Genomic DNA, 24,769 nt, shown 5'->3' on the forward strand with positions numbered 1-24,769 from the left:
GCAAGGATAGCCAGGCTGTGCGGCCATGGGCCGAATGAAGTGATAGCCCCCGAGTCCATCCTATGAGCGCACGGATCAGTAGGTACTCGTCCATGTATTATACGATAGGTGGTATTCAGCAGTTAGAGTGCATTGTCTGGATAAATCGTGAGGATAAAATGGTCGAGATACATTAGAAGCTGGCGTCGTTAGCCATATGACAATAATCCGATCGCATGGACCGCGGAAGGCTCCTTCCTCTCGCTCCCTCTTTTCTTCGGATGTCCGGCGGCAGCGGGAAGGTTTTCTCCGTTCTTTGAAAGGCGTTCCTGCAACCTTATCGTCCGGATCCCTGCAAAAAATGAATGCCACGGACCATGCGCTACGTACATACGGCTGTGGGTGGAAATTCAACACCATCCGACAAGACAACCACCGTCCAACAACCGCGAATTCTAGACGCGCGCAACCATGATCCCTCCGTCTTGACGTAAGTCCGTGTTTTGCTGCGAAAAATGTCTCCCTCTTGCGCCCCTCCCCCCAACCCTGGCGTCTGCGAAAAGCTTGCTGATCAGCTCTACAGAAAGTGAGGTCACCATCCATCTTTGCCCGCTCGCTCGCCCGCCCGCCCGCCCGACCGCCCGCCCGCCACTTGTTTCCGGTCGCTCGCTGGCAGGCCGGCGCCACGAACGAACGAACGAAATCTCTTGCCGGGCCCCACCCAACCATCAATCAATCGCACCTCGTGCTGCTGTCTAGACCTGCCGGCTTCAACAAGCAGGGCTGACAGAACCCCCGCTACAAAGGAATTGCGCCTGTGAACAAAGTTTCAACTCGACCTGTCATCCAGCCTCCTTTAGGAGTAGGAGGAGGACGAGGGATTGACACAGAGGTGGGGCGGCTTGGTGGCGTGGGATATAAAAAGTGACGGGCGTAATGTCCGAGGCTCCAGTAGCCATCACTGCTGCCGGTGTTGCCGTAGACACCAGCGGTGTATTGAGTTTGCTAGAAGACGACGAAGACGACGACGAGACGCACGCTGTGAATCTTTCGGTTCTGTCCACGGCGCACCATTCTGCTATATCCGGGGAAGATATTGAGGCTATGGTTGTACCGCATGATTCTCACCCTCACCATCACCACCTCCTCCATAATCACCACCAGGCACAGACGGTATCGGCATTGCAGCAGACGGATGAAGGCCAGAGCTTGGAGGATTCTCTTGTGGCTCTACAGCAAGCCCAACACCAGTTCTCGCCTTCGCAGCTGTCTCCGGAATCTGTGTCGTCCCTGCACCTTCCGTCTCCTTCAAACACTAGTTCCGACATACCTGCCGACTCGATGGCAAAGGCCGACCAAAACTCTCAGAACTCTGGCTTTGGGTTAAGCTCTGCTTCACCTCACTCGATATGTCTCTGCCAAGCACCAACGAGAATCCCAAGACCACGTAACGGTTGGTCCAAAAGAACCCAGTGTCTTGAGGTGCGGAATGTTAACTGACGAAGGTTGACGAATACAGCCTTCATCCTCTACCGCCAACACCACCACGCAGCAGTCGTCGCCCAAAACCCTGGGAAACCGAACCCAGAAATCTCCAAAATCATTGGTCACATGTGGAAGACTCGCAGCGACGAAGTGAAGGCGGTGTGGCAGAGTCACGCAGATGTCCGTCAACATTGCATTGCCATTGATATGAATGGGACTTAACCGTTAACGTGCTTCACCACAGGAAGAGAAACGACAGCACCTACAGAGGTACCCGCAGTATCGGTATCAACCGCGGAGGAGCGTTAAGAAGACTGCACAGGCGGCCGCAGCAGCTGTTGCCTCGGCGTCATCATTAGACCCGACTTCGCCACTACCGGCACTGGAGTCGGCGTTATGCCCAATATGTGGGGGCCAAACTGGCGCTCTTCCTACTTCACCAAGCCCAGTTGCAACCTCCGGACGGAAGTCGTTACAGGCGTCGCGAACTACTCTTGCAGCAACTATAACCACTGCAAGGAGAAACACTGGAATTCTAGATGACAATGGCTCACCTGTGGACGAGAGGAGCGGAAATACAACAGACCAAATTGACCCCCGTGTGGGAGAAAATTCCGGTAATGGAATGGTTGCGGGAATTGAAGCGCTGCTACAACTTGGTCTGCGAAATATCGAAGACAATGCAGCGGCAACTCTCAGTCCGCCGTGTCCTTCAAAAAGACGGAAACTCAACCCGTCTCCCATGTCTCCAAACACGACATCCCTCTCAAGCCCACAGCTCCTCCAGCAGAGTTTATACACAACATCATTTGGCCACAGCAGTGACCCAAGCATCGACTTCCTCCGAACAAGCAGCTTCGATCCTGAAGATCCGCCCTCTACAGCATTGGTAGACTCCCCCAGCGGAATCCTGCACAACCACCACATCCCACACTATGACGCACAAAGTACCACCGACCTGTTCGCCCTCAGAGCCGACAGCATCCTCGAAAAAGCCCGCGCCATAAGCCGCATATGCCCGCCCCTCTCATCAATGTCCGTTCCACCATTCGGCACGCCCTCTGTAACCCGCATGCCCATCATCACCGTCGACGGCGACGACGTGGACCTGGTATCAGATCTATACCACCTCCTCTCGCGCGAGCTCGAAAAATCGCCGATCCAGCAGCCTCTCTACCACATCGACGATCCCGACGACCCCCTAACGGTCCTCTCCGACGCCGAGCTCGAGGGTCTCCTCGACAGCACCGGCGAGCTAGAAAGAGACAATGATGCCGACGCCGCACGATATCTCACTCACGTCGCCAGCTGGCGGCGGAAATCCCCAGAAATCAGGTCCGTGCTTATGCAGCAGCAGCAGATCGTACTGGTGAACCGCTACGTCCTCTCGCGCTGCGAGGTCGCCGCGCTAAGGCTCGATACCGACGGCCTTTCGACGCTGGAGCATTGGCAGTGGTGTGCGACTGTGTGGAAGGGGTGTGTGGGTGCCGACATGACGATTTTTGTGGTGGCGCTGCCGGATGGCGGGTTGGCGGAAGAGCCCGTGAGGAGTAAGGATGGCGGGAAGGTGGTATTTGTGGGAAAGGCCGGGAGGAGGAAGGAGTGGGGTGGAAAATTGATGAGGAGGCTCGTGTTTGATATCAGTGAACTCGTGAGGAGTCTTAGGGGGTTTCCTGAATAGAGACGGAATGCATGTACATTTTTGGACAATGAGCACATACCTACCGTATGTATGAGGATTTCACGAGGAGTCGCTTATGATGAAGGGAGGACTGCTATTTGCTTACTTGCTTGCCGCCGCGCATCCATATTAAAGCTATGTACATACACGACACATCTGAATGATGTCTACGTGAGCTCGAAGGAAACACAAGGTAAAAATCCATCAAAAAATGAGAGCTACATCACAAGCAAAGAAGCCAGGCAAGCAAGACAAGTCGAAGCGTGAGTGCAGCTTTCGATTGATGTTTATCCCTTCCGTTAACAGGCCTAATGAACGTGCTACACGAAGAAGAGTCCCAGAACACAAAGAAACTCCCGCCAAACCCCCACCCCTCTTCTCTCTCTCTCTCGAACTCACACACTCACACGAAGATGTAAGGAAAGTAGTACGAAAAAAACGCCGTTGAGATGATGAATTTACCTCCTAGGTGAGGTTACAGAAGGTAGGTAGGTGGAGGAAAGCTAAGGTATTTTGTGATCCTTTACTTGGTATCCATCATGACATCGTCGTCGCCGTGGTTCTCCTTGGGAGCCTGGAAGTCGTCGTCATCCTCATCCTCATCGTCGTCGATCATCTCGTTCTCCTGTACAGCCTTGAAGTCGATCTTGGCTCCGCGGGTGCGGCCACCCTGGATGATGTTGGACGTGTCGATCTCGGCAAGGTCGTCCTCCTCGACGTCTATTTGATGGATTGTATGTTAGAAATTGAATGTCTTAGGAGCTGTTTATGGAGGAGGAATTGAGCTGAGCTGAGCTGTGCGCTGGTGGCGGTGGCGGTGGCGCTGAGCTGCGGAAGGTGGGATAGCAGCGTACCTTCAAGATCCATGACCTCGTCCTACATAGCAACCAGAAGGTTAGCAGCCGATCGCGTAACAGGCGCGACTAACTTAATTGACTGTGTAACTTACACTGGCACCCATCTCCTCGTCGGAAGACTCGTCCTCAGTCTCGACGGGCTCAGCAACAGCCTTGCCCTTGCCCTTGTTGGGGACTTGCTGCTCGGTGACGGCGGTATCGGTAGGCTTGATGTCGGACATTGTGGTAATTGTTTGGGCGGTTTTGAGTAATGAAGCTGAGATGAATTGGGTTGTTGGTGGAATTGCGAGTGTTGTTGTTGTTGCTGCTGTGGGGTGGAAGTGGTGGAAGAGAAAGAAGGAAAGGTGGATGCGTTGGGATCGACGCGCTGAGCTGGGGGGTGGTTATTTGTCTCTCGTCTGGTAAAGCCAAGCCAACGCCAGATCGATTGATGCCAGATCACATCTTATCGCCAATCATAGCTGTTTATCGCAGCGCGGCTGCCGATTGACAGTGGGATCTTATCGATCTCACTCTGGCTGGTGTCAACTATTCCATCTTAAATATCGCAATCTAATCAATCAACCAATCACCCATTATCAAAAATCTTCGCTTCCGCCTTCTATTCGGCAGCCTCTCGCTCGGCTCAATCGATCATTACATAGCTCTTACATATTTTGATTCGCTCTTCTTTTCTCGATCTTCATTCCTTCCTACTTCCTTTTGTTCCTCTCACAATCCACATTCCCAACCAAACTGTCGTCTTAAAATCCATGGCTGCCACTGCTCGTTACTTTACCCCGCTCCTGCGACCCCTCGCAGGCGCTTCCGCATCGCTATCATCATCATCGGCATCCCACGCACGACCCTTTGTCTCACCCCTCCTCAAATCCTACACTAAATCCCCAACTTCTTCCTTCAACCACCTTCACCACAACCTCCGCCAGTACTCCACTCCTGCATCCTCCACCAACATGGCAAACACCTTCTTCGACGTCGTCTGGACCGAACCCTCTGGCGCAAGTATGTAGAAATCCATCAAAAAACAAGGCTTCGGTCGGGGCATCGGAGCCTTGATCAGCCTTATCAAAACCCTGCATGGCCATCTCCCCTCCGTCTGCATCCGCTAACACCTCATCTCTTTTTTTTGTTAGAGCACCAGTGGGGCCGTATCGAGTTCAAGCTCTACGATGACATCGTCCCGAAGACCGCCAAGAACTTCCGCGAGCTCTGTGAGGCGAAGGAAGTCGGCCAGGGTTACATCAAGTCCAAGTTCCACCGTGTGATCGCTGGATTCATGGCTCAGGGTGGTGACTTCACCCGTGGAAACGTATGTTATTCCTCGTAGCAGAGGATGGTGATAGACCGGCTCACATGGCGAAGGGTACCGGTGGCCGCTCCATCTACGGCGAGAAGTTCGAGGACGAGAACTTCAACAAGCGTCACGACAAACCCTACTTGCTGTCGATGGCCAACGCTGGCCGTAACACCAACGGCTCCCAGTTTTTCATCACTGTTTGTCCCCCCTTCTTGCAGCGCTATTTAGACAGCTCTCTAACACATCACTCCAGTTCGTCAAGACTCCCCACCTTGACGGCAAGCACGTCGTTTTCGGCGAGGTTGTTGGCGGTAAGGACGTCATCACCAAGATGGAAGAGAAGTCGCTCGACAACAGTGGACGTACCACCGGTACCATCACTATCGAGAACTGTGGAACTGTATAAACTGGGAATGAGGTCTCGCGATGGGATGCTCTGTAGGCGCTTTTTTCTCTGACCCGGAATGATATGATCTACTTCAATCTGCTCCGCTCGTGTGATGACAACTTTATCGCTCTCTGTTTTTGACATGCTCCCTTTCTTTTGTGATACCTAGAATGGCCCGTGAATGAATGATCCGATGTACATACGTGGTTATGGCGTGAGATTTGAATAGTGCGAACCGTGTTATCCGTACACAGTACAAGTACAATCCGAAATGGCGTGACTCTTGATTCATCGGAGAGTGGCTTTCGAGCCGAAGTTTTTCCGTGCCGGGTTTGCTACAATCCCGAAAGCTAGCTTCACCCGCATTCGGATCGGCGAAACGCGCCGGCACGCATTCTTTTGCGTAGAGCCGCTAGCAAGTGACCACAATTTCTCCGAACACACCTGCGCCGACCACCAGCAACCGCCAATACCTCCCCTCCCCTCCCCTTCCTTACCCACCCACCCACACAATGGTATATCCATGCCTCTCCCACTCCCCCCTTCCAAATGCTAACCCCTTCTAGTCTCGCTACGAAATCCTCTCCCCAGAAGGCCTTCGCATCGACGGGCGGCGCTGGAACGAGCTCCGACGGTTCCACGCGCAACTGTCGACGCAGCCGACGGCGGCGGACGGGTCCTCGTACATCGAGCAGGGCAACACGAAAGTGATCTGCACGGTTACCGGACCGACAGAGGCGTCGCAGCGCAGCAGGCAGCTGCACGATCGCGCGAGCATCTCTGTCGAGGTCACGTATGCCGCGTTTTCGGGGACCGATCGGAAGAAGAGGGCGAGGAATGATAAGTAAGTGGAAGGGCTACGAGGGGGGAGGGGGAGGGGGAGGGAAGGGAAGGGATGCGGCTGACTATTGGTGTAGGAGAGTGCAGGAAATGCGAACTATGCTGCAGCGCGCGTTTACTCAGGCGGTCCTAACCCACTTGCACCCGCGGAGCGAAATCACAATCTCCCTACATATCCTTTCGCAAGACGGCGGAGTCCTGGCGACCTGTGTCAATGCTGCGACGCTGGCGCTGATCGATGCCGGCGTTCCGATGAGTGACTACGTGGTAGGCATGTCTGCGGGCGTGGCCGGAAAGACGATCAGTTCTGGAGGCGGGGGGAGCTACGAAGAGAGTGCGGATCCGCTGCTAGATGTCAATTTCATCGAGGAGGGGGAGCTACCGCATCTTACTGTCGCTACGCTAGGGAAGAGTGAGAGAATCACGTTGCTGCATATGGAGAGTCGTGTGCATTTGGGCATGATGGAGGGGATGCTCGCGGTGGCGGTGGATGGATGTGCGAAGCTGAGGGACATGCTAGATGATGTGGTCAGGAAGCATGGGAACGAGCTTGCAAGGAGTGGGGCGCTCTGAGGAATTCATAGAACGGCAAATACCAACTCTTTACCGCAGCAATCACTCGCTGGATGCTCGTGGGACACATTTAAACACAGTGAGACGAATTCTATCCCATCAGTCTATCCCATTTATCCACAGGAAGCTGTGCTCCCCCCAACCCTCTATATATCGTAAAGAAACCCACGAGACCCAAGCCGGCAAACTATAAAATGCAAAAACAACACCCAGAACCCCCACCCAATGAAGAAACTTCAACTTTTCTCTATTGGAACTCAATGGTTCCAGGAGGCTTCTGAGTAACTGTGGGTATCCAGCAATGTTAGCGACGGTACATCACACGTGGGAGGGTGATTGGCTACTGACCATCGTAAAGCACTCTGCAGACACCATCAACTTCGTTCACAATCCTAGTCGACACCTTGCGCAGGAATTTCCCGTCGAAGTCGAACCAGTCGGCGGTCATGTAGTCGGTGGTAGTGACAGCGCGGAGTGCGATAACTTGATCGTACACTCTCTTGTCACCCATGACACCGACGGCGCGGACAGGCAGCAGCGCAGCGTATGCCTGAGAGATCTCGCGGTAGAGACCAGCCTCCTTGATCTCGGAAATGAAGATGTGGTCCGCATGACGGGCAATGCGGATCTGATCGGGGGTGACCTCGCCGCAGATGCGGATGGCGATACCGGGCCCGGGGAAGGGGTGGCGCCAGACAAGCTCCTCAGGAATGCCAAGGTTGGTGCCCATGATGCGGACCTCGTCCTTGAAGAGCTCACGGAGAGGCTCGATCAGCTTGAGTCTCATGTTCTCAAGCAGTCCACCGACATTGTGGTGAGTCTTGATGGTGGCACTGGGACCCTTGAAGGAGATACTCTCGATGACATCGGGGTAGAGGGTTCCCTGGAGCAGGTAATCGACATCACCACCGGACTCCTTCATGACACGCTCGGCCTCACGCTGGAAGACCTCGATGAAGGTGTTACCGATGATCTTGCGCTTCTTCTCAGGGTCGTCGACACCCTTGAGCTTGGTCAAGAACTCCTCGCTGGCATCAACGACAGTCAGATTGATGCCGAGGTGCTTGGTCAGAGTCTCGTGAACGATCTCGCACTCGTTCAGACGCATGACACCGTTGTCGACCAGAATAGCGTGGAAACGCGATCCGATGGCCTTCTGCATGAGCTTGGCTGCGACGGTAGAGTCGACACCACCGGAGACGGCACCAATGACCTGGCCCTTCTCACCGACAACCGCACGAATGCGCTCGATCTCAGTCTCGACGAATCTGTCCATGGTCCAATTCTGACGGGCCTTGCACAGCTTGATGGCGAAGTTCGCGAAGAGCTCCTTGCCCTTGGGGGTGTGAGTCACCTCGGGGTGGAACTGGATTCCGTACATGGGCTTCTGCGAGTGCGCAATGCCGGCGAAGGGAGCATTGGCAGTGGTAGCAATGGTGAGGAAGTCAGCGGGAAGGGCGCCGAGCTTGTCACCGTGGGACATCCACACATCTAGATTCTCGTCGATACCCTCGAAAAGAACATCAACGTGGGGAGCGGCGGAGGTGTGGCGAGTGACGGTCAGGATGGAATGACCGTACTCCTTGCGATCACCAGCGCACACGTCACGTCCGTGGTTCCAGGCGATCTCCTGGAGACCATAACAGACTCCGAGAATGGGGACCTAGAAAATTTTCAACTCCAGCCCTTTGCTTTTTCACGAGCGGGGGAGAGTAACGAACACCCAAGTCGAACACAGCGGGGTCCACATGGGGCGCATCCGCATCGTAAACAGAGTAAGGAGATCCAGACAAAATGATTCCCTTGGGGTGGAAAGGGAGCTCCGCAATCTTCTGCGTGCACGGAAGCATCTCGGCGTAGACATTGAGTTCACGGAGGCGGCGAGTGATCAGGTGGGAGTACTGCGATCTACGTAAAAGTGAAGCGTCAGCACCCGCGCGCAGACGATGATACAGTGCGCAAAACGTACCCAAAGTCAAGCACCTAAGACCGGAAGAAAATCGGTAAGTGGGTTGTCACTGCAACTGTGACATTGGGCGCAAATACCAAAATTGTGTCGAAGAGCTCGGCCACCTAGGTCATATGCGCGTCAGAACAACAGTGATATGATGAACTATTTTCCAGTATAAGCATACCACTTCGGGGCCAGATCCCGCGGTCTGAACATCGGACTTGGACATTTTTCCTTCTGTATTTGCGGGTGTTCGGGGGGTTGCTTGGGTCTGAAGGAAAGATGCCTCTCGAGATGTCCGAAACACAAGAGAAAGAAACGAATGGTGGGGCAAGGCCAGTGAAAATTCTTTGGTGGGGCAGACATGCGGCTCAACTGATAAACTTTCTGAGCTAGGCGAAGTTTGAACTGGGGGCGCAGGGTTTAATTAAGTGGTTTTAGATGGAGCAAATCGCGTCTTCTCTGCACGGTGCAAACGCGATAAACTCAGACACGCGACTTGGACGCTGCGGTTTTCTCTAGAAAGGCGGCGCGCAATTGCAATCGAGGTTTCCAGTGCGTGAAAACGAGCACACATGGCCATGAATATTCCGACTTACGATCCCCGAGCCCGGAAATGGCATTTCTCCCATCAACACAGTGGGGGCTTCCGATTGTTTGCCATGAGCCCCGAAGAGCAGGTGGTTCGCCGGTCGATGGTTCTTGATACTGGCGAGGCAACTCTTAGCAGAAGGAAACGCCGGTGGAAACGATGTCTGGTACAAACTCTTGGTGTCCTAATGGGTGGGGTGTGAGAATGTTGTGGTCTAATCGGATTGAATGTGTTTGGCCAGTGTAGGCGGTTGATGTCCCAGAAATGGCACCGGCCATGGAATGGATCGAAGACTACTTCGAGGAATCGCACCTTCTGGCAGCTAATTCCAATGCAATCGATACAGCCATTGGTCACTTGCTTGCTTTTGGTACGGCAGTAGGCCACCGGGACCGCACAATCAGCGTGGCTGCGTATGCCCGTGGAGATACTGGCTCAGATCTCGGTATGGCATCTGTTCTTTTGGGCACCAGGGGGGGTTTTTTTTGACCAAGGCGAGTATATAGTCTTAGCGGAAATGAAAGTGGAGGCCCGAAACTTCAAAGAATCCGACGGCGTAGCTCTCTCGGTGCCTCAGCTAGTACATTCCTCCCATGGCCCTCAACACAGCTTCCAATCACCAATCCGTCAGATATGTTTCGCTGGAAACCCCTATAAGGAGGATGCGGTAAACCGTATGTATGCTTTGCAGTGCACCCAGACGCATATGCTCTTGCTAATCGTGTTGTAGCCTTTCTTGCGGTACGGACATCTAAACATACCAAGGTGTTTAAAGTTCTATATCAGCATCCACAAGGGCATCGAACAGCGGTCCGGCTGGGCTTACAGCCCTTGGTAACTGCGAATACACTAGGTTCAGATGGTCATTCCGACGTTTCGTTCAATCCGTGGTATAACCGGCAATTCAGTACCTCTGACCAGAAGGGAAACTGGGGTGTATGGGATATCGAAGGAGCGTATGAGCGCTCTCGGAAAGGCTCTGGCCTCACGCTGAAGTGTACTTCAAATGGCCGCGTGACACGTAATGACGATCGTGAATCAGACGGATGGGGGCGGATCACATGGGGAGGGGATCTGAATTCCGTGATAGTGTGTGATCGATACACAGCAAGCCTCTTTGATATACGGGTGAGATCCAAGAGATACATTCGAAGCCCCCGGACTTTTGCTGATTGATCTAGACCACCGTTTCATCACCAAGCATTGTCCTTCCTGTTGACCGTGACAGAAGCTGGATCCTTGATATGCAAAGAAGCCCGACAAATGGTGGTACTAACGATGCATATATCCTTACATCATCAGATGTCACATGGGTGGACATAAGACAACCAGGACGGGCCCTACTTAGCTGGCCTCATGGTCGACATCGTGATGATGTCTCAATGTATCTAGAGCTACTTCATTCGGCCGATGGTAAGCATCTGACATGTGCAGGATATTTCCGTGGGCTTTATTAACGGGAATAGTGACAACTGCCGTCGTTGGCTCGCGCCTGAACTTTTTGACGACATGCTACCAGTTCTCGCAGGGCACAAGCATGGATCAGAGTCCGGCTATGGTGGGGGATGCTTTCATGCTGTCGCCGCCGTTCGATCAGTCGAAACCAGCCATCAATATGGCTTTCCTCCCTTGTCCACTCCGCACCACGAAGGGTGCCACCGGCCCAGCTGCCGAATTTGAGGCCAACGATGTGAACTTTTTTGCAGGGTTCGCAATCGATAAGGAGATGAAGATATCACAGCGGTTGTACAGTACCCAGGAGGTTCCAGATATCCCGGCAGGCGGTGCTGCCGTGAGCACTGAGTATATCGCCGAGTCAGAGGAGGAGGAAGATGTCGATATGGATTCGGAGGGGGAAAGAGGATTTGCGGGCAATCGAGGACCCTCTCTTGGGCCTGGTGGATCGCAAAGTCACCGCTGGGCAAATCTCTCCGAGGTTTATGACTCCATATTCAAACAGGGAGATGAAGCATTGCGCACCGTACAGGATGAGGATTCAGCAAATTCAGTTGCTGGCTACTGTGCAACACTCGCTGAGCTGTTAGAAACTCGAGTGGAGCGCGGTAATCTCGGTATATCGTCGTTGTAAGTCCCCTAGCATCGAGTCTACTTTTACAGTTCTCGCTGTTAACCGGTCTACCTCTTAGAATCGATGTTCGCACCCCGTCTCTACTCTTTGACAAGCTCTCTGATCTGGAAGCGGGGATCAACGAGCTACTTAATTCCCCGAAGATCAAAGATCTTTTCGAGACCCATTCACTTATTCACGACTCTCTGTCTGGTCCTCTCATGGCGGGTGGCGACTCTTTTAAGGTCTCAATCCAGAATCTATACGACAATCTGGTAGGCACCAGAGTTGCACCTCTCCCTGCCAACATTCCACCCCGCATCCGGCTGCATCGCGAGCGTCTATCTCGCCTCATAGCAACTGAGCTATATCTCGCCAACATTGGAATCAGCCTCAAGCCAACACCAGAACAACTCGTGCCTCCACCCTCCCAGGTGCTCGGTTCCCGGGACCTCTCCCAGGTTTCCTCATCGCCAATCGACAGTGGCAAAGACGGAGAAGACGAATATTTGCTACGCATCCGCGCATATGCCCACGTTCAAACTCGTGTCACGCTCCCAAAAGGCATAGGCCGCGTGCTAGACGGTTGGAAAGCCGGCGAAGATCCGGCAGAATTCGAGTTCTTTGTAGATCCCGAGAAGGGCGTACCGCGGTATCGGAAGGATCGTAGGAAGATCCGGAAGGAGAAAGAGCGGTTGGGTCAAGGTGGGCGTAGTGCTGCCAGTCAAGGCAATGATGGCATGCTTGATATGTTTGGTGAAAGTCAACCTATGCTTCTGGATGATAGGCTAGCGGGGACTCAGGTTCAGATGAGCCAGGCCCCGGGTAGTCAGAGTCAGAGTCAGGATCAGAGTCAGGCTGTGATCATGAGCCAGATTGTGCAGGGAAAGCACGCCAGCAGGAAGCAGAAGAAGAGGAAGACCGGATTTTGAACTGGTCTCGTTGGATTCTAATGGGATGACGTTTATGACACTATCCTTTACTAGGCAGTGGCAATTGGCCACTTTGTTGTCCTGACCATATTGTTCTGCTCCCAGGCTGTTTCCCAATGGCTTTGTAACCTGTATGTAGCATGCTTGTGTACCGGCTGCTGGTGATTGAGGGTTTGATCATGAATTCTGGCCCTCACTCGATTGTGGACAGTCAATTCGCTATGGTATCTTGGTAATAGTAAAGTAATTCACTATAACTCACTTGACTTACTGTCCCACTAAGGCTTAGGGCTCACGTTTCGTTGTGGAGGTTGGACACGAACAAACGTCACTTCCCTAGGTCATCTTGACGGTTGACGTCTCATATTGACTCATTCCTAGGCAGTGAACGCGCCGTGTATCACCGCTCAGCTGGAGCCGTATTCGGAGGTTGTAAACGTATTTATTACTCGCCATGACTGTTTCCAAAATTCTTCAAACTGCGTCGCTAGTGAAGAAGCAGTAAATTCAATTACCGTTAACAAAGGCTGCGCACCGATCTTAACGGCCAATAAAGCGGACGTCATATCAGATCCTCCGATAAACCCTAGCACAAACTCAAACCTCAGACCCACTTTGGATCTTTTTCCCCGCAACCACACAAGGGCCGGCCGCACTGACCCACCACCCCACCACTTCCCTCACCTTCCCAGCTCCGCGGTCTTCTCAGCAACAATCTATTGGAAAAATGGCGGACAAGCTTACACGGTAGGCCTGCGCAATTCCGCTTTCCCTCCTTTTGGGCGCTTCTGACACTTTTTAAATAGTATTGCCATCGTGAGCACGGATAAGGTATGAGCGCTCTCTCTCGAACAGCGGCAGCAAAAGTGGTCGCGCGCGTATTGCAATCACTGACCGAGACGTTTCTGGATCCAATAGTGCAAGCCCAAGGTGAGTCGTCCCCGTGCGGTGGCAAGAGAGGATTTAGTCGCTGAATTTACGCTAGAAATGTCGTCAAGAGTGTAAAAAGTCGTGCCCAGTCGTACGGACAGGAAAGCTCTGCATCGAGGTCTCTCCGGAGTCTAAGATCGCCTTCATCTCCGAGCGACTATGCATTGGATGTGGTATCTGTCCCAAGAAGTGTCCTTTCGGAGGTGCGGCTTCATCCTCTGCTCCCTTGAATCGTGCGTGCAGCTTTTGACATTTGGCGATAGCAATCCACATTATCAACCTTCCCACCAATCTTGAGTCGCAAGTCACTCACCGTTACTCCGCGAATTCGTTCAAACTCCATCGTCTTCCCACACCGCGTCCCGGTCAGGTTCTTGGTCTCGTTGGCACCAACGGTATCGGAAAGTCGACGGCGCTCAAGATTCTATCCGGAAAGCAGAAGCCGAATTTGGGACGCTACGACAACCCGCCAGACTGGAATGAGACGCTCCAGTACTTCCGTGGTAGTGAGCTGCAGAATTACCTTACCAAGGTCGTGGAGGACAACCTGAAGGCCGTCGTCAAGCCCCAGTATGTCGACAAATTGCCTCAGGCGATTCGAGGACAGGTTCGGAGTGTCGAGGCGCTGCTCAAGCAGCAGTGCCAGATGGATAACATGCAGGAGATGATCGATGTTTTGGAGCTGGGCCCAGTTCTGCAAAGAGATGTTGAGCAGTTGTCCGGAGGAGAGCTTCAGCGATTCGCCATTGCTGTCGCCTGTGTTCAGAAAGCGGACGTGTATGTTGTTGCACTCCCGTCGCTATTGGGTGTTGGCTGATGGTTATGCTAGGTACATGTTCGACGAGCCTTCATCCTACCTGGATGTTAAGCAGCGTTTGAAGGCTGCCAGCACTATCCGTGGCCTTCTGCGGTCGGACGACTACGTCATCGTCGTCGAGCACGATTTGTCGGTGCTGGACTACCTGTCCGACTTCATCTGTGTACTCTATGGAAAGCCGTCGGTGTACGGTGTGGTTACACTGCCTGCCTCCGTGCGTGAAGGAATCAACATCTTCTTGGACGGTCACATTCCCACTGAGAACTTGCGTTTCCGTGAAGAGTCGCTGCAATTCCGAATTGCGGAAGCTGGAGACGAGTTCATGGTCGACCGGTCACGTCAGTTCAAATACCCCAAGCTGGAGAAGACGCTCGGTGGCTTCCACCTCTCGATCGACCCTGGTGAGTTCACCGACTCCGAAATCATCGTCATGATGGGAGAGAATGGAACCGGAAAGACCACTTTCTGTAGGATGTTGGCCGGTGCCGAGCAGCCCGACGGCACTAAGAAGATGCCCAAGATGAGCGTCTCCATGAAGCCCCAGAAGATCAACCCCAAGTTCCCTGGTACCGTCCGCGAACTGCTCATGAAGAAGGTCCGCGCTTCGTTCCTGAACCCTCAGTTCCAGACCGACGTCTACAAGCCTCTCCGCATCGACGACTTCATCGACCAGGAAGTCAAGCACTTGTCCGGAGGAGAATTGCAGCGTGTCGCCATTGTCCTGGCGCTCGGCCAGCCCGCCGATATTTACCTCATCGACGAGCCCTCTGCCTATCTCGACTCCGAACAGCGTATCATTGCCGCCCGTGTCATCAAGCGCTTCATCATGCACGCCAAGAAGACTGCCTTCGTCGTCGAGCACGATTTCATCATGGCTACCTACTTGGCCGACCGTGTTATCGTGTTCGAGGGTGAACCTTCTGTGGACGCCATGGCAACAGCTCCTCAGAGCTTGTTGACCGGATGCAACCAGTTCTTGAAGAACTTGAACGTTACCTTCCGACGTGATAAGAGCTCTTTCCGGCCCAGAATCAACAAGCTTGACTCGCAGTTGGATCAGGAACAGAAGCTGAGCGGAAACTATTTCTTCTTGGAGGGTGAGTGACTACGATTCCACGTTCCTCAAATTCTCTCTAATGTGGCGATATAGACAACAACAACTAAACAGCTTGATTTGCGGGTACAATGGCGGCTACGGTTGCTTGCAGTAGAGTTACTAGATTTATAGTGCTGCGAATGGCACCGCCGTCGGAGTGAGAAATCTGGGCTGGAGGGTTGTGATTAAGTACTTCGGCAGGGCAGGTTCAAAAAGGCAGTCGTGCGGCATAATAAAAAGAAGACGGCTGGGTTAGATGTGGTTTGCAATGTTTTTCCATGTAGTTTTTATGTTCATCATTCTGTGTGTGACTACATCTAGTCACAACAGTATGTTTTCTCTACGAGACAAGTGAATTGCTTCCTCCGAATAGTGACCCGATATAGCACGTTTCACAGCCATACTCCGTGTCTTTGAAAGTCGCACTCACTTCCATTGGTGAAGGATAAGGCCGTATGGACGGAGACCGACATCTTCATCAGGAATAGACTATTTTTATACCTTGGGCTGCGAGCACCCAGGATTCTAGCCCCCAGACAACCGCATCACTCATGGACCCTGCATATTCCAATGCAGATCTCGGGACTCGGGAGATACATAGTAACAGATAGTTCACAGTCTGAACACCTTTGCATTATATAAACCCCAAAGCTCTCCTATACCTTCCTCTTCACGCCAACTACCGTGATGGCAGAAGAACAAGGACGGAAATTCCAACATCCGCTCTCCCTTCCCCTCCACCACAGCATCCTAATCCTCTCCCTCCTCGCGTCGCCCTTCCGCTACCGTCGCGCGCTCTCCCTCGCACTGATAATATGCACCTTCCCGCCGCTCATCCTGCGGCCCTATAGCCCCGACCCGGCGCTCTCCTACGGCATCGCCACGCTATGGGTGTTCACGCTGCGCGTGCTCACGATCCACGTATTCTCGCGCCCGACGCCGGAGGCGGCACTGTACCGGCCGCAACTCGAGCCGCCCGGCGCAGCGGCTGGATACTCGCTCCCCAAGAAACTGCGGTGGACGCTGTCGCTCCTGGTCGCGCAGCGCAATGTGGGGTGGAATAACTCCGTCGTGGAAAGCACTGCTGCTCAGCAGCGGCGGCGCGGAAGGTGGGGGTATGCGGCCTATGTCCTGACGAAGGTCCTGGGGATCTACCTCCTCCTCGATATTTCTCGCACCATCGTCCTGCAGCAGGAGTGGATGCTCCCGCTTGACCACCCCGCGTACCGTCCGCTGGGTGACCCGCGCCGGAGTATTCCCGCGAGACTCGTGGACGTGGCGACGAACGGCGGTAGTGCTTGGGGGTATATGGAGCTCCAGTACCTCCTGCTGTCACTCATCTTTGTCGGCCTGGGCGACGACGAGGCCTCGTGGCCGCCGCTGTTTGGTAGCCTCTGGGATGCGTACTCGGTCCAGAGACTGTGGGGACAGGTGTGGCACCGTATGCTCCGGAGTTCACTGGTGTCCTGGGGGAGGGCGGTGGCAGATTGCTTGGGGATAAGGGAGGGGACCGCAAGGTTTTTGGTAGTGGTCGGGACGTCGTTCACGATATCTGCGGTGGGTCATGCGAGTGCGATCTGGACGGCGGATAAGAGTCTGGGAGGTGGAGCGTTGCGGTTCTTTTTAATGCAGGCGGCGGGAGTGGGGGTGGAGACAGGGGTGGTGGCAGTGTGGAGACGAGTGGGTGGGGGAAATGTTCAATGGGGAAAGTGGGTCGGATATGCCTGGACGCTGGCGTGGTTGACGTATACCTGCCCTATGCAGGCAGAGGAGATGGTGACCATTGGGCTGTTCAAAACCGACCCGGTTCCTTGGAGCGTCACAAGATGGGCTTTGGGGATGCAGTAGTAGCAGTAGGGTAGGTAAACATGGTGCCATAGCTTCAATTCAAAGTATTCACTCAGACCTGACCTCTCCTTCCCGCATATGTAAATCTAGCCGTGTGTGCAGTGCGTACAAACTCCCTTCTCATCAACATGCACGTTAACACGGTTCTCGACGAAATCGCGGGTCATCATCATGCCTGGCTTGACGACGCGGTGGACAGGCGGGAGTTCGGCCTTCATCTAAGACTTGTTAGGTGGTTTCTTGATGGGAGAAGATAGAAGGGTACTTCGGCGGCCGTCATGTCCTTGCCCTTGAACTTGGATTCCCACTCTTGGTTCTTCGCCCGGACTTCGGGAGGTGGGCCAGACATTTTGGTTGTGGTTTTGGTTGTGCGTGTGAAGTAGTTTGTGGTGATGACGGTGGTAATAACAATAGTGGCGATGATGGAGGTCGATGATTGTGGGAGCTTTGGAGAAGAGAAGAGAGGACAAGCTTTTGATAGTATGTCCAAGGGCAACGGTGAGATGACGTAGGTGGGGTTCGGCAGAAAGCGTGTGCAAGCACTCAAGCTTACTTAGAGTAGGTACATAGCTCGCCCAGCCGAATCAACCTAACTACTACCTGTATGTACCTGCTGAAGCTCTCATCCTGAGCCAATATATGTTAACGCTTTCGTCCCAGACCAGAAAACTTGATGACTTCAAAAGTGACCAAATCCAAGCGTGCTGAATATTAGAAACAATATGCCGCCGAGGGCTGTGATGCGGAGGTGTTATGTGGAACGGTGTCGGAGGAGTAGCTGCTGTGTACATCTCGGGGACGGAACTCGATGAAGGTCCCGATTTCTTGAAGGTCCCGATTTATGTGCGTTATCCTTGTTTTATACACGAAACTCCTGCTTAGAGGTTGCGGCATGTCAGGTCCCTTTAAAGTCATCTGCAGAGGGCGAGGGCTCACAATGTCCTTGGGCGAATGGATGAATCACAGAGATGTGGCTAATACGGTAGTCGAAACGCAAGCGTTCTTCAGCTATTAAACACCTGTGCGAAGCAAAAGGTAAAATTTACATAATGTGTCATTACTAAGTACTCTCGGTACCTTCTTCCTCCCTTCCCCACCGTACTACTTCCTCGCGTTCGGATTCCTCAGCTCCTGAAAGTCGAGTCCACACTCCACCAACATCGTCGAGTGAATCCTCGTGATCTCCATGCAATCGTCGTAAACCTTCGAATTGGGCTCGACAGTGGCGAGCTGTCGGTCCAAAAGCCCGATGTAGGTGGTGATGTGTTCCTTGGTCCAGCGTACCAGCGCGCTGGCGAGGCGGTATTCGAAACAGCTGTTGTAGATCTCGACGGTGTTCTTAATCAGGGTGAACTGAACCAGAGCTACTTGCGAGATGTAGAGGGCTACATCGCCTTCGAAGCGGACCTGTCTGCACTGTGGGTTAGAATCGGAATGTGAAGGATAGAGGATGTGTTACTTACCTGGTCCGCCGCTTGATGGTCGCCGAGCGTGCCTCCAGGAAGGCCTCCCTCGCGCGGTCCTCGTAGTCTAGTTTGACCAGCCACTGGATGCTGGACTTGACGGAAGTCTTCTGCGCGGGATTCTCGACGAGGTTGGCCGTGATGATATTCGCCAGCTTCGAAGCGCGCTCGTCAAGCTTGAGATGAATGAGCTCCGAGATGAGAGAGTTGTTCTTGGCGAGGGATTCCGCCAGGGCACGCAGCTTGCCCACGCTCGACACAGCATCCTCGAACTTGCGGTGCGCAATGTTTTCGTCCAGCTCGTCCATTTGCGTTTCGACCCAGCGCAGGTTGCGCGACTGACCCTCGACCGTAAACATTGAGTGGCCCGATCCGTGTGCGCTGAGACTGTTGAGGAGGTCGCCGTGCTCGAGTAGTTTCGGATCGCGGCCGGCAAAGAACGAGACGCTGTCGCGGCGGCGAAGGTTGTCTTCTGTTTCAGCACGTAGCGCTTTTCTGAGTTCGTCGCGGGATTTCTTAAATTGTCGGAGAAGTTCAGCTTTCTTAACCGAGCTTTCGTTTTGGTAAACGAATGCTTCCTTGCCAACTCGGAGGCTGATTGCGTTCGAAACACTTTTCCTCGATGACTGTGTGGCATCGGACGAAAGGTCCACCATGTCAATTTCTGACAGTCCCCAGCACTTGTCGGCTACATTCTTGGTGTTCGGAGTCCGAGATGAGGCGGGGGCGGAGCTGGCGTCTACTCGCTTCTTCTTAACGGTTGCGATAAGAAGGTGGTCGTTGAGCAGAACCATGTGTACGATTCTCCTAGGTTTCCAAGTCGCAGCATTCAACTCGACCCAGTGTTTTGATTCGAGAACGATATGACGCCCAGGAACCGACGGCAGGAACTTCTGCGCGCCTTCTACGGCCTTCCACAGCGCCTGAAGATGGCTCATATGCAGCGCCGTCAAGTCGGCAACACTGCTACGATTCGCATGCTTTCGTGCCTGTACATCGTTGGTAGTGCTTCCGAATGAGCCTTCGATTTTCAGTGAGTCGGTGGTAGTGTGCAGTTCCCCCAACAGACCGCGCAACACTCGCATCTCGCTTTTGAGCTTATCAATCTCCTTTGAGATAACGATGAATTGCGTCCGGTTGACAAACACGTTCTTCTGCAGGTCTGACGACGTGCGGTTCCGAATCTCCTTCAGCCTCCACTGAAACTCTTTGATCTCTTCGTCGGTCGAGTTTGCCAACACCGTCGCCACGACTGACATTACATCCCATCAGCATCGACCCCATCAATCCCAGAATATGGTTCAACGCACACTTCTCCGGATCGAAAGCCGGCTCCCTGAACTGACTCAGGTCGATATCCGGTCCCTTACTCTCCCCCTTCCTCGGCTGAACTGGCATCTTCGCTCCGATCCCCGCTGGAATCGATGGCATACTAGGAATCGATGGCATGGGTGGCACGTCGCCCTGTTCCCCCGGCACCGGAAACCGCGTCGACATCCGTCGCTTCACCAGATCCGCCACCTACACGGCTCAGTACCTCGATCTATCCCATCGCCGTCGCGGAGGGACCATTGCACACCTTCTCCTTGTCGCGACTGCGAACTTGCGGCGCCGGCACAGACGTGGTGACCTGCCCGACTCGTGCACCGGGCATGGCAGGCATTGGGATCTGTCTATGGTGCCATTGCGTGAGTACGTACTCGGGCAAGGGAGCTGGGAGCTCTACCGTGGGGCGCCGATCACCGGCTTTGGTTTCTTGTCGCCTTTGCCGCGACGCTTGCGGAGCGAGAGACCTTTGGACCTCTCCTTCTCCATTATGGGCGGCTGTACGGGGTTCTGCGAGGAATGGACGGGTTGGGGACGTGGATGATGCGGAGGTGATCGTGGCTATGGTCGTGGTGATGCAGTCGCGCTTGCAGCTGGAGCTATGGCCTGGAGTGGAGTTACACAAAGAGCACCCAAGATTTAGCGAATGGCTGGGAACGTGACCCCTCTAGCAGCCTATATTGACTCTGGGAATTCTATTTGCTCGCTAGAATTAGCTTGGTTAAGATCAGGGACGATCCAGCTGCGGGTTTCCAGAGTTTCTGGTCTTGGAGCTTGAGGACCGTGGGACAAAACATACGATGTCACTCAAGGCCGTGTGGAATGACGAACGTCGGCCAGTGTGGCCTTCAATTAGAGTGGTATAGTATAACACATACAAAGAGATCATCTATGCTTCTTCTCCGCCGCCGCCGATTTCACCGCAAAGTCCAACAGAGCTCGATGTATCCACCCGCCGACCCACCATGCAAACACCGCAACCATCACTATAATCGGAATAATCTTGAGTAAAGACTCGGGTACAACATTAAGAAAATACGGGTCCAGAACTGTGCCTCATTAGCATCGCCGAGACATGCCAAGGTAGTTGGAGAGTATACTTATGTCGACATCCACGGGCTCTGGGTTCTCCATTCGGGATTTTTGCGAAGAGACATATGCCGTCTTCGCGAGGACTCTCAGATAGAGCTTCGAGCCAGAGATCTCCTGGACAGCGCCATCTTGGGGATAAGCTAGAATGCCCTCCAGCAACGCCGAGTCCCTCAGAACTTGATCAGGAGTAAACAGATCCAGCGTAAAATCCGTCGGTTGCTGGCCAGACACGCGTCAGAAGCGTCCAAAACGATGTGCAGAGTGTACAAACAGTAGCGGCCCAACATATCCTAACTTCATACCTCCTCCCTTCCTCAAGCCCATTGACTCTAACCCAGTGCTCTACCCCCTTCCCGACAAATGATGTATTCAGTCGCGTCCTAATCGCGCGACAGTTGCTACAATGTTCTGAGGACGCCAGCTGTGGGACGAGGTGGCCGGCCAACGACACGTCCGGATCTGTGGACGCCGGCGGGCCGAGGAATATTTCCTTCTCCACATTTGCCGCTGCGAGTTGTAGTAGACACGCCAGGACTATCGCGAGATACGCAATGGCTCGGAATATTCGTGACAGCATAGTGGGTGGTATGAATTGTTGTGGTGGATTAAGGTCGGAAGGAGCAAAAGCTCGTTTGAGCCGCGCACTCCCAGGTGTACTACTACTCTGGAATAAATCTCGAGTCTTCAGAACCATGTCATAACCCCACCACCGCCATCACCCAAAATGCGTCTCTACACCTCCGACCTCCTCCACAGCGCGACGCGCACCCTCCGCAGCGGCCAAACCTCGCTCATCCGTATCCGCCGGATCACCCCCGCATTCTACACAACAAGTCCGTCCGTCGCTCGCAGTCGCGGCCACACCACCGTCTACTGACCGCCCACAGGCACTTCCTCTTCAACAATCGAAGTAGCCGGCAAATCCTACCCGCGCGATGAATGGACGAACCTACCCCCCCACATCGCCTCGTGCATCAATCGCAACCTCCACCTGTCCCCCACACACCCGATCTCCATCACCCGTGCCCTCGTAGAACGGCAATTCCAGCCGCCAAACTACAAGCCGTTCAACAACCTCTCCCCGGTCGTGTCAGTGCAGCAGAATTTCGATTCCCTCGGGTTCCCCGCCGACCACCCGGGCCGCAGCAGGACGGATACGTACTACATCAACCGTGAGACAGTGCTGCGCACACATACGTCCGCGCACCAGGCGGACAGCTTTTCTGCGGGCGAAGAGGGGTTTACCATCAGCGCGGATGTGTACCGGCGTGATGCAATCGACCGAAGCCATTACCCTGTGTTCCACCAGATGGAGGGAGCGCGGATGTGGTCGCGCAAGGACGGGGACGTGGCAAAGATGGTCAGGGAGGATATCGAGCGGCTACCGAAGCATAATCTAAAAGTGGAGGATAGCGGGCCGGTTTTCCATGCGGGAAATCCGCTCCAATCTGAGCATAGCGCAGAGGAGGCTGTGGCTATTGCGACGCATTTGAAGAGATCGCTTGAGGGGGTGGTCGTAGAGGTGTTTGGGCAGGCGAAGAGGGCGGCGATTGCGGCTGGTGAGGCGAAGGAAGATGATGAGCCACTAAGGGTTAGATGGATCGAGGCGTACTTCCCGTTTACCAGTCCTTCGTGGGAGCTGGAGGTTTTCTGGCAAGGAGACTGGCTGGAGCTCTTGGGCTGCGGTGTGGTGCAGCAGAGTATTTCTAACAATGCTGGTACACTTCCCACCACTCCCACACCTCCCAAGCACCCACACTGACCACCTTCACCAGGCGTCCCCGACAAGATTGGTTGGGCCTTCGGTATGGGTCTTGAGCGAGTCGCAATGCTGCTCTTCGGAATCCCGGACATTCGACTCTTCTGGTCCACCGATGCACGCTTCTTGAGCCAGTTCAAGGAGGGGCAGATCTCAAAGTTCGTGCCGTTCTCAAAGCACCCACCCTGCTACAAGGATGTTGCGTTTTGGCTCAAAACTTCCTCGAGTGCTGCTGGTGGGTCGGGATCGACTTCGCAGTTTCATGAGAACGACATGATGGAGATTGTCAGAGATGTTGCGGGTGATTTGGCGGAGGATGTTAGGATTGTAAGCTGGCCCCATTGACTTGGGGTTGTGGGCTGCGGACTGACATTCACCAGGTGGACGAATTCGTGCATCCCAAGACTGGCAGGAAGTCGCTGTGCTTCCGGATCAACTACAGATCGCTGGAAAAGACCCTTACCAATGAGGAGACCAATACGCTGCACGAGACAGTACGCAAGGCACTGACCGAAAGATACGGCGTCGAGCTTCGATAGAACTCCTACAATTCTCAGTAAACCTGTACTATATCCCTAAAGTGTATAAAAGTTCCATCTTCGTTCATCATTGGTCCGAGCATAGTAGAGATCATTTTTCATTCAACCTACCGAGAGAAAGGCCGCATATCCATGCGGCTAGAGATGTGAGAGTGGAAGTTTATGTACAAATACCCGCCTACCAACAAACCGAGATAAACACAAGAACCATGACACAAGCAAAAGTAGAGTAATGTACAACACCAGAGTCACAAAACACCTGGAAGACAACAAACCAACGCCCTATTTTTCCGTAAATTATCCCCGTTTATTGTGCTGATGCTACAACACCGACCTTTGCCGCCTATTGTGTCGTGGCTGGTTAGCAGGTGATCTCCCATGACGCGCGGGAATGACGAAACTCACCCGTATCGTCCGTCCATTGAGCATGAAACCCGTCTGCTGCACATGGAACACAGTGTTGGGTTCCTTATCGGCCATGGGAACCTGGAACGTAGCCTCGTGCTTGTTGGGGTCAAAGACCTCTCCGATGGGATCCACCTTCTCCAGCCCGTGTTTCTTGAGGGTATTCAGCAGGATCTCCTCGGTCATCTTCAATCCGTTGTAAAAGTCGACCAGATCCTTATTGTTCGCCGGGTCGGAGCGCGCACTCTCGGGAACCGCTTTCAGCGCACGGTCGAGGTTGTCGACAGACTCGACCAGGTCCTTGGCAAACTTCTGGATCGCAAAGTCCTTGGCCGACTTCTTCTCGCGCTCGGTGCGGTCCTGCAGGTTGCGGAAGTCGGCGACGGCACGCGTGAATTTGTCCTACACCCGCGATTGATCAGCCAGCCATCCATCGTGTGGGAATGCGTGAGCAAGTAGATATACCTTGTAGTCCCTCGCCTCAACCTTCTTCCCTTCCAGCTCCTTCAGCGCCTTCTCGAGCTCCTCGGAGAATTTCGACACCTCCGGCTGCTCCGCGGCCTTCGCGGACTCCTCCGCCTTCGTGGGCTCCTCCGTCTTCGCCGACTCTGTAGTCGAGTATAATCTCATGCTCGCGGGCCGCAAGTGCCTGGCAGCTAGCGGCGCAACGTAGCCCCGCGGTACCGAGGGAGCGACGAGCAAGCGTGCCTGGCGAAGGATCGTCCGTCCGAACATTGTCGTTGTTGATCGTGTGGTGCGGGAGCGAGATGGGTGGGGGAGAGAGTGATGGGGAGATCGATGGCGGGGGTGAGTGACAGCGGCGGGCGGGAAATATAGACAAAAAAAATTGT

At 53.8% G+C, this 24,769-nt stretch overlaps 13 protein-coding genes across 13 annotated transcripts; 7 read left to right on the forward strand and 6 right to left on the reverse strand.

Moving 5' to 3' along the window:
* Positions 1 to 625: 625 nt before the first annotated feature.
* Positions 626 to 3,235, forward strand: BZA05DRAFT_389804 (uncharacterized protein). The gene is made up of 3 exons (XM_051482810.1): positions 626 to 1,432; positions 1,499 to 1,644; positions 1,709 to 3,235. Exons 1-3 carry the CDS (start codon positions 916 to 918, stop codon positions 3,143 to 3,145), a joined length of 2,100 nt encoding a protein of 699 aa, XP_051342047.1. The 5' UTR covers positions 626 to 915; the 3' UTR covers positions 3,146 to 3,235.
* BZA05DRAFT_389808 (uncharacterized protein) lies at positions 3,236 to 4,415 on the reverse strand. The gene is made up of 3 exons (XM_051482811.1): positions 4,095 to 4,415; positions 4,000 to 4,021; positions 3,236 to 3,865 (listed from the first exon to the last, which is right to left on the reverse strand). The coding sequence occupies exons 1-3, from the start codon at positions 4,221 to 4,223 to the stop codon at positions 3,669 to 3,671; spliced, it is 348 nt and encodes a 115-aa protein (XP_051342048.1). The 5' UTR covers positions 4,224 to 4,415; the 3' UTR covers positions 3,236 to 3,668.
* Positions 4,416 to 5,140: 725 nt separating this feature from the next.
* BZA05DRAFT_333073 (cyclophilin-like domain-containing protein) lies at positions 5,141 to 5,705 on the forward strand (the record flags this gene model as incomplete). Its single annotated transcript, XM_051480672.1, has 3 exons — positions 5,141 to 5,311; positions 5,365 to 5,496; positions 5,553 to 5,705. Coding segments are annotated over 3 exons (456 nt in total), but the record flags the coding sequence as incomplete, so codon positions are not given.
* Positions 5,706 to 6,017: 312 nt separating this feature from the next.
* Positions 6,018 to 7,152, forward strand: BZA05DRAFT_369408 (ribosomal protein S5 domain 2-type protein). Its single transcript, XM_051481620.1, has 3 exons — positions 6,018 to 6,202; positions 6,254 to 6,531; positions 6,605 to 7,152. The coding sequence occupies exons 1-3, from the start codon at positions 6,200 to 6,202 to the stop codon at positions 7,098 to 7,100; spliced, it is 777 nt and encodes a 258-aa protein (XP_051342050.1). The 5' UTR covers positions 6,018 to 6,199; the 3' UTR covers positions 7,101 to 7,152.
* Positions 7,153 to 7,347: 195 nt separating this feature from the next.
* Positions 7,348 to 8,950, reverse strand: BZA05DRAFT_424355 (uncharacterized protein; the record flags this gene model as incomplete). The annotated part of the gene is made up of 3 exons (XM_051485910.1): positions 7,348 to 7,385; positions 7,449 to 8,763; positions 8,822 to 8,950. The coding sequence occupies 3 exons, from the start codon at positions 8,948 to 8,950 to the stop codon at positions 7,348 to 7,350; spliced, it is 1,482 nt and encodes a 493-aa protein (XP_051342051.1).
* A 566-nt stretch (positions 8,951 to 9,516) lies between these two features.
* BZA05DRAFT_219157 (RNA polymerase I-specific transcription initiation factor RRN6-like protein) lies at positions 9,517 to 12,893 on the forward strand. The gene is made up of 7 exons (XM_051479692.1): positions 9,517 to 9,809; positions 9,890 to 10,088; positions 10,150 to 10,317; positions 10,374 to 10,771; positions 10,825 to 11,056; positions 11,110 to 11,728; positions 11,791 to 12,893. Exons 1-7 carry the CDS (start codon positions 9,627 to 9,629, stop codon positions 12,641 to 12,643), a joined length of 2,652 nt encoding a protein of 883 aa, XP_051342052.1. The 5' UTR covers positions 9,517 to 9,626; the 3' UTR covers positions 12,644 to 12,893.
* An 861-nt stretch (positions 12,894 to 13,754) lies between these two features.
* On the forward strand, positions 13,755 to 15,875 carry BZA05DRAFT_219188 (P-loop containing nucleoside triphosphate hydrolase protein). The gene is made up of 3 exons (XM_051479693.1): positions 13,755 to 13,776; positions 13,837 to 15,487; positions 15,541 to 15,875. Exons 2-3 carry the CDS (start codon positions 14,245 to 14,247, stop codon positions 15,552 to 15,554), a joined length of 1,257 nt encoding a protein of 418 aa, XP_051342053.1. The 5' UTR covers positions 13,755 to 13,776; positions 13,837 to 14,244; the 3' UTR covers positions 15,555 to 15,875.
* Positions 15,876 to 15,960: 85 nt separating this feature from the next.
* Positions 15,961 to 17,346, forward strand: BZA05DRAFT_389817 (membrane bound O-acyl transferase family-domain-containing protein). The gene has a single exon (XM_051482812.1). It carries the CDS (start codon positions 16,174 to 16,176, stop codon positions 17,332 to 17,334), a length of 1,161 nt encoding a protein of 386 aa, XP_051342054.1. The 5' UTR covers positions 15,961 to 16,173; the 3' UTR covers positions 17,335 to 17,346.
* A 74-nt stretch (positions 17,347 to 17,420) lies between these two features.
* BZA05DRAFT_442518 (uncharacterized protein) lies at positions 17,421 to 17,683 on the reverse strand (the record flags this gene model as incomplete). The annotated part of the gene is made up of 2 exons (XM_051486758.1): positions 17,421 to 17,552; positions 17,600 to 17,683. The coding sequence occupies 2 exons, from the start codon at positions 17,681 to 17,683 to the stop codon at positions 17,421 to 17,423; spliced, it is 216 nt and encodes a 71-aa protein (XP_051342055.1).
* A 752-nt stretch (positions 17,684 to 18,435) lies between these two features.
* BZA05DRAFT_332930 (Cullin repeat-like-containing domain protein) lies at positions 18,436 to 20,612 on the reverse strand (the record flags this gene model as incomplete). The annotated part of the gene is made up of 5 exons (XM_051480666.1): positions 18,436 to 18,745; positions 18,798 to 20,049; positions 20,108 to 20,318; positions 20,377 to 20,470; positions 20,524 to 20,612. The coding sequence occupies 5 exons, from the start codon at positions 20,610 to 20,612 to the stop codon at positions 18,436 to 18,438; spliced, it is 1,956 nt and encodes a 651-aa protein (XP_051342056.1).
* Positions 20,613 to 20,964: 352 nt separating this feature from the next.
* BZA05DRAFT_369420 (uncharacterized protein) lies at positions 20,965 to 21,846 on the reverse strand. The gene is made up of 3 exons (XM_051481621.1): positions 21,487 to 21,846; positions 21,224 to 21,434; positions 20,965 to 21,172 (listed from the first exon to the last, which is right to left on the reverse strand). The coding sequence occupies exons 1-3, from the start codon at positions 21,790 to 21,792 to the stop codon at positions 21,009 to 21,011; spliced, it is 681 nt and encodes a 226-aa protein (XP_051342057.1). The 5' UTR covers positions 21,793 to 21,846; the 3' UTR covers positions 20,965 to 21,008.
* A 65-nt stretch (positions 21,847 to 21,911) lies between these two features.
* Positions 21,912 to 23,607, forward strand: BZA05DRAFT_219257 (uncharacterized protein). The gene is made up of 4 exons (XM_051479694.1): positions 21,912 to 22,048; positions 22,103 to 22,933; positions 22,991 to 23,301; positions 23,355 to 23,607. The coding sequence occupies exons 1-4, from the start codon at positions 21,940 to 21,942 to the stop codon at positions 23,511 to 23,513; spliced, it is 1,410 nt and encodes a 469-aa protein (XP_051342058.1). The 5' UTR covers positions 21,912 to 21,939; the 3' UTR covers positions 23,514 to 23,607.
* Positions 23,608 to 23,834: 227 nt separating this feature from the next.
* Positions 23,835 to 24,653, reverse strand: BZA05DRAFT_333070 (GrpE-domain-containing protein; the record flags this gene model as incomplete). Its single annotated transcript, XM_051480671.1, has 2 exons — positions 23,835 to 24,320; positions 24,384 to 24,653. 2 exons carry the CDS (start codon positions 24,651 to 24,653, stop codon positions 23,835 to 23,837), a joined length of 756 nt encoding a protein of 251 aa, XP_051342059.1.
* Between the last annotated feature and the right edge of the window lie 116 nt (positions 24,654 to 24,769).

Source organism: Tricharina praecox (assembly GCF_024521635.1).
Source record: "Tricharina praecox strain CBS 144465 chromosome Unknown BZA05scaffold_5, whole genome shotgun sequence".
NCBI lineage: Eukaryota > Fungi > Ascomycota > Pezizomycetes > Pezizales > Pyronemataceae > Tricharina > Tricharina praecox.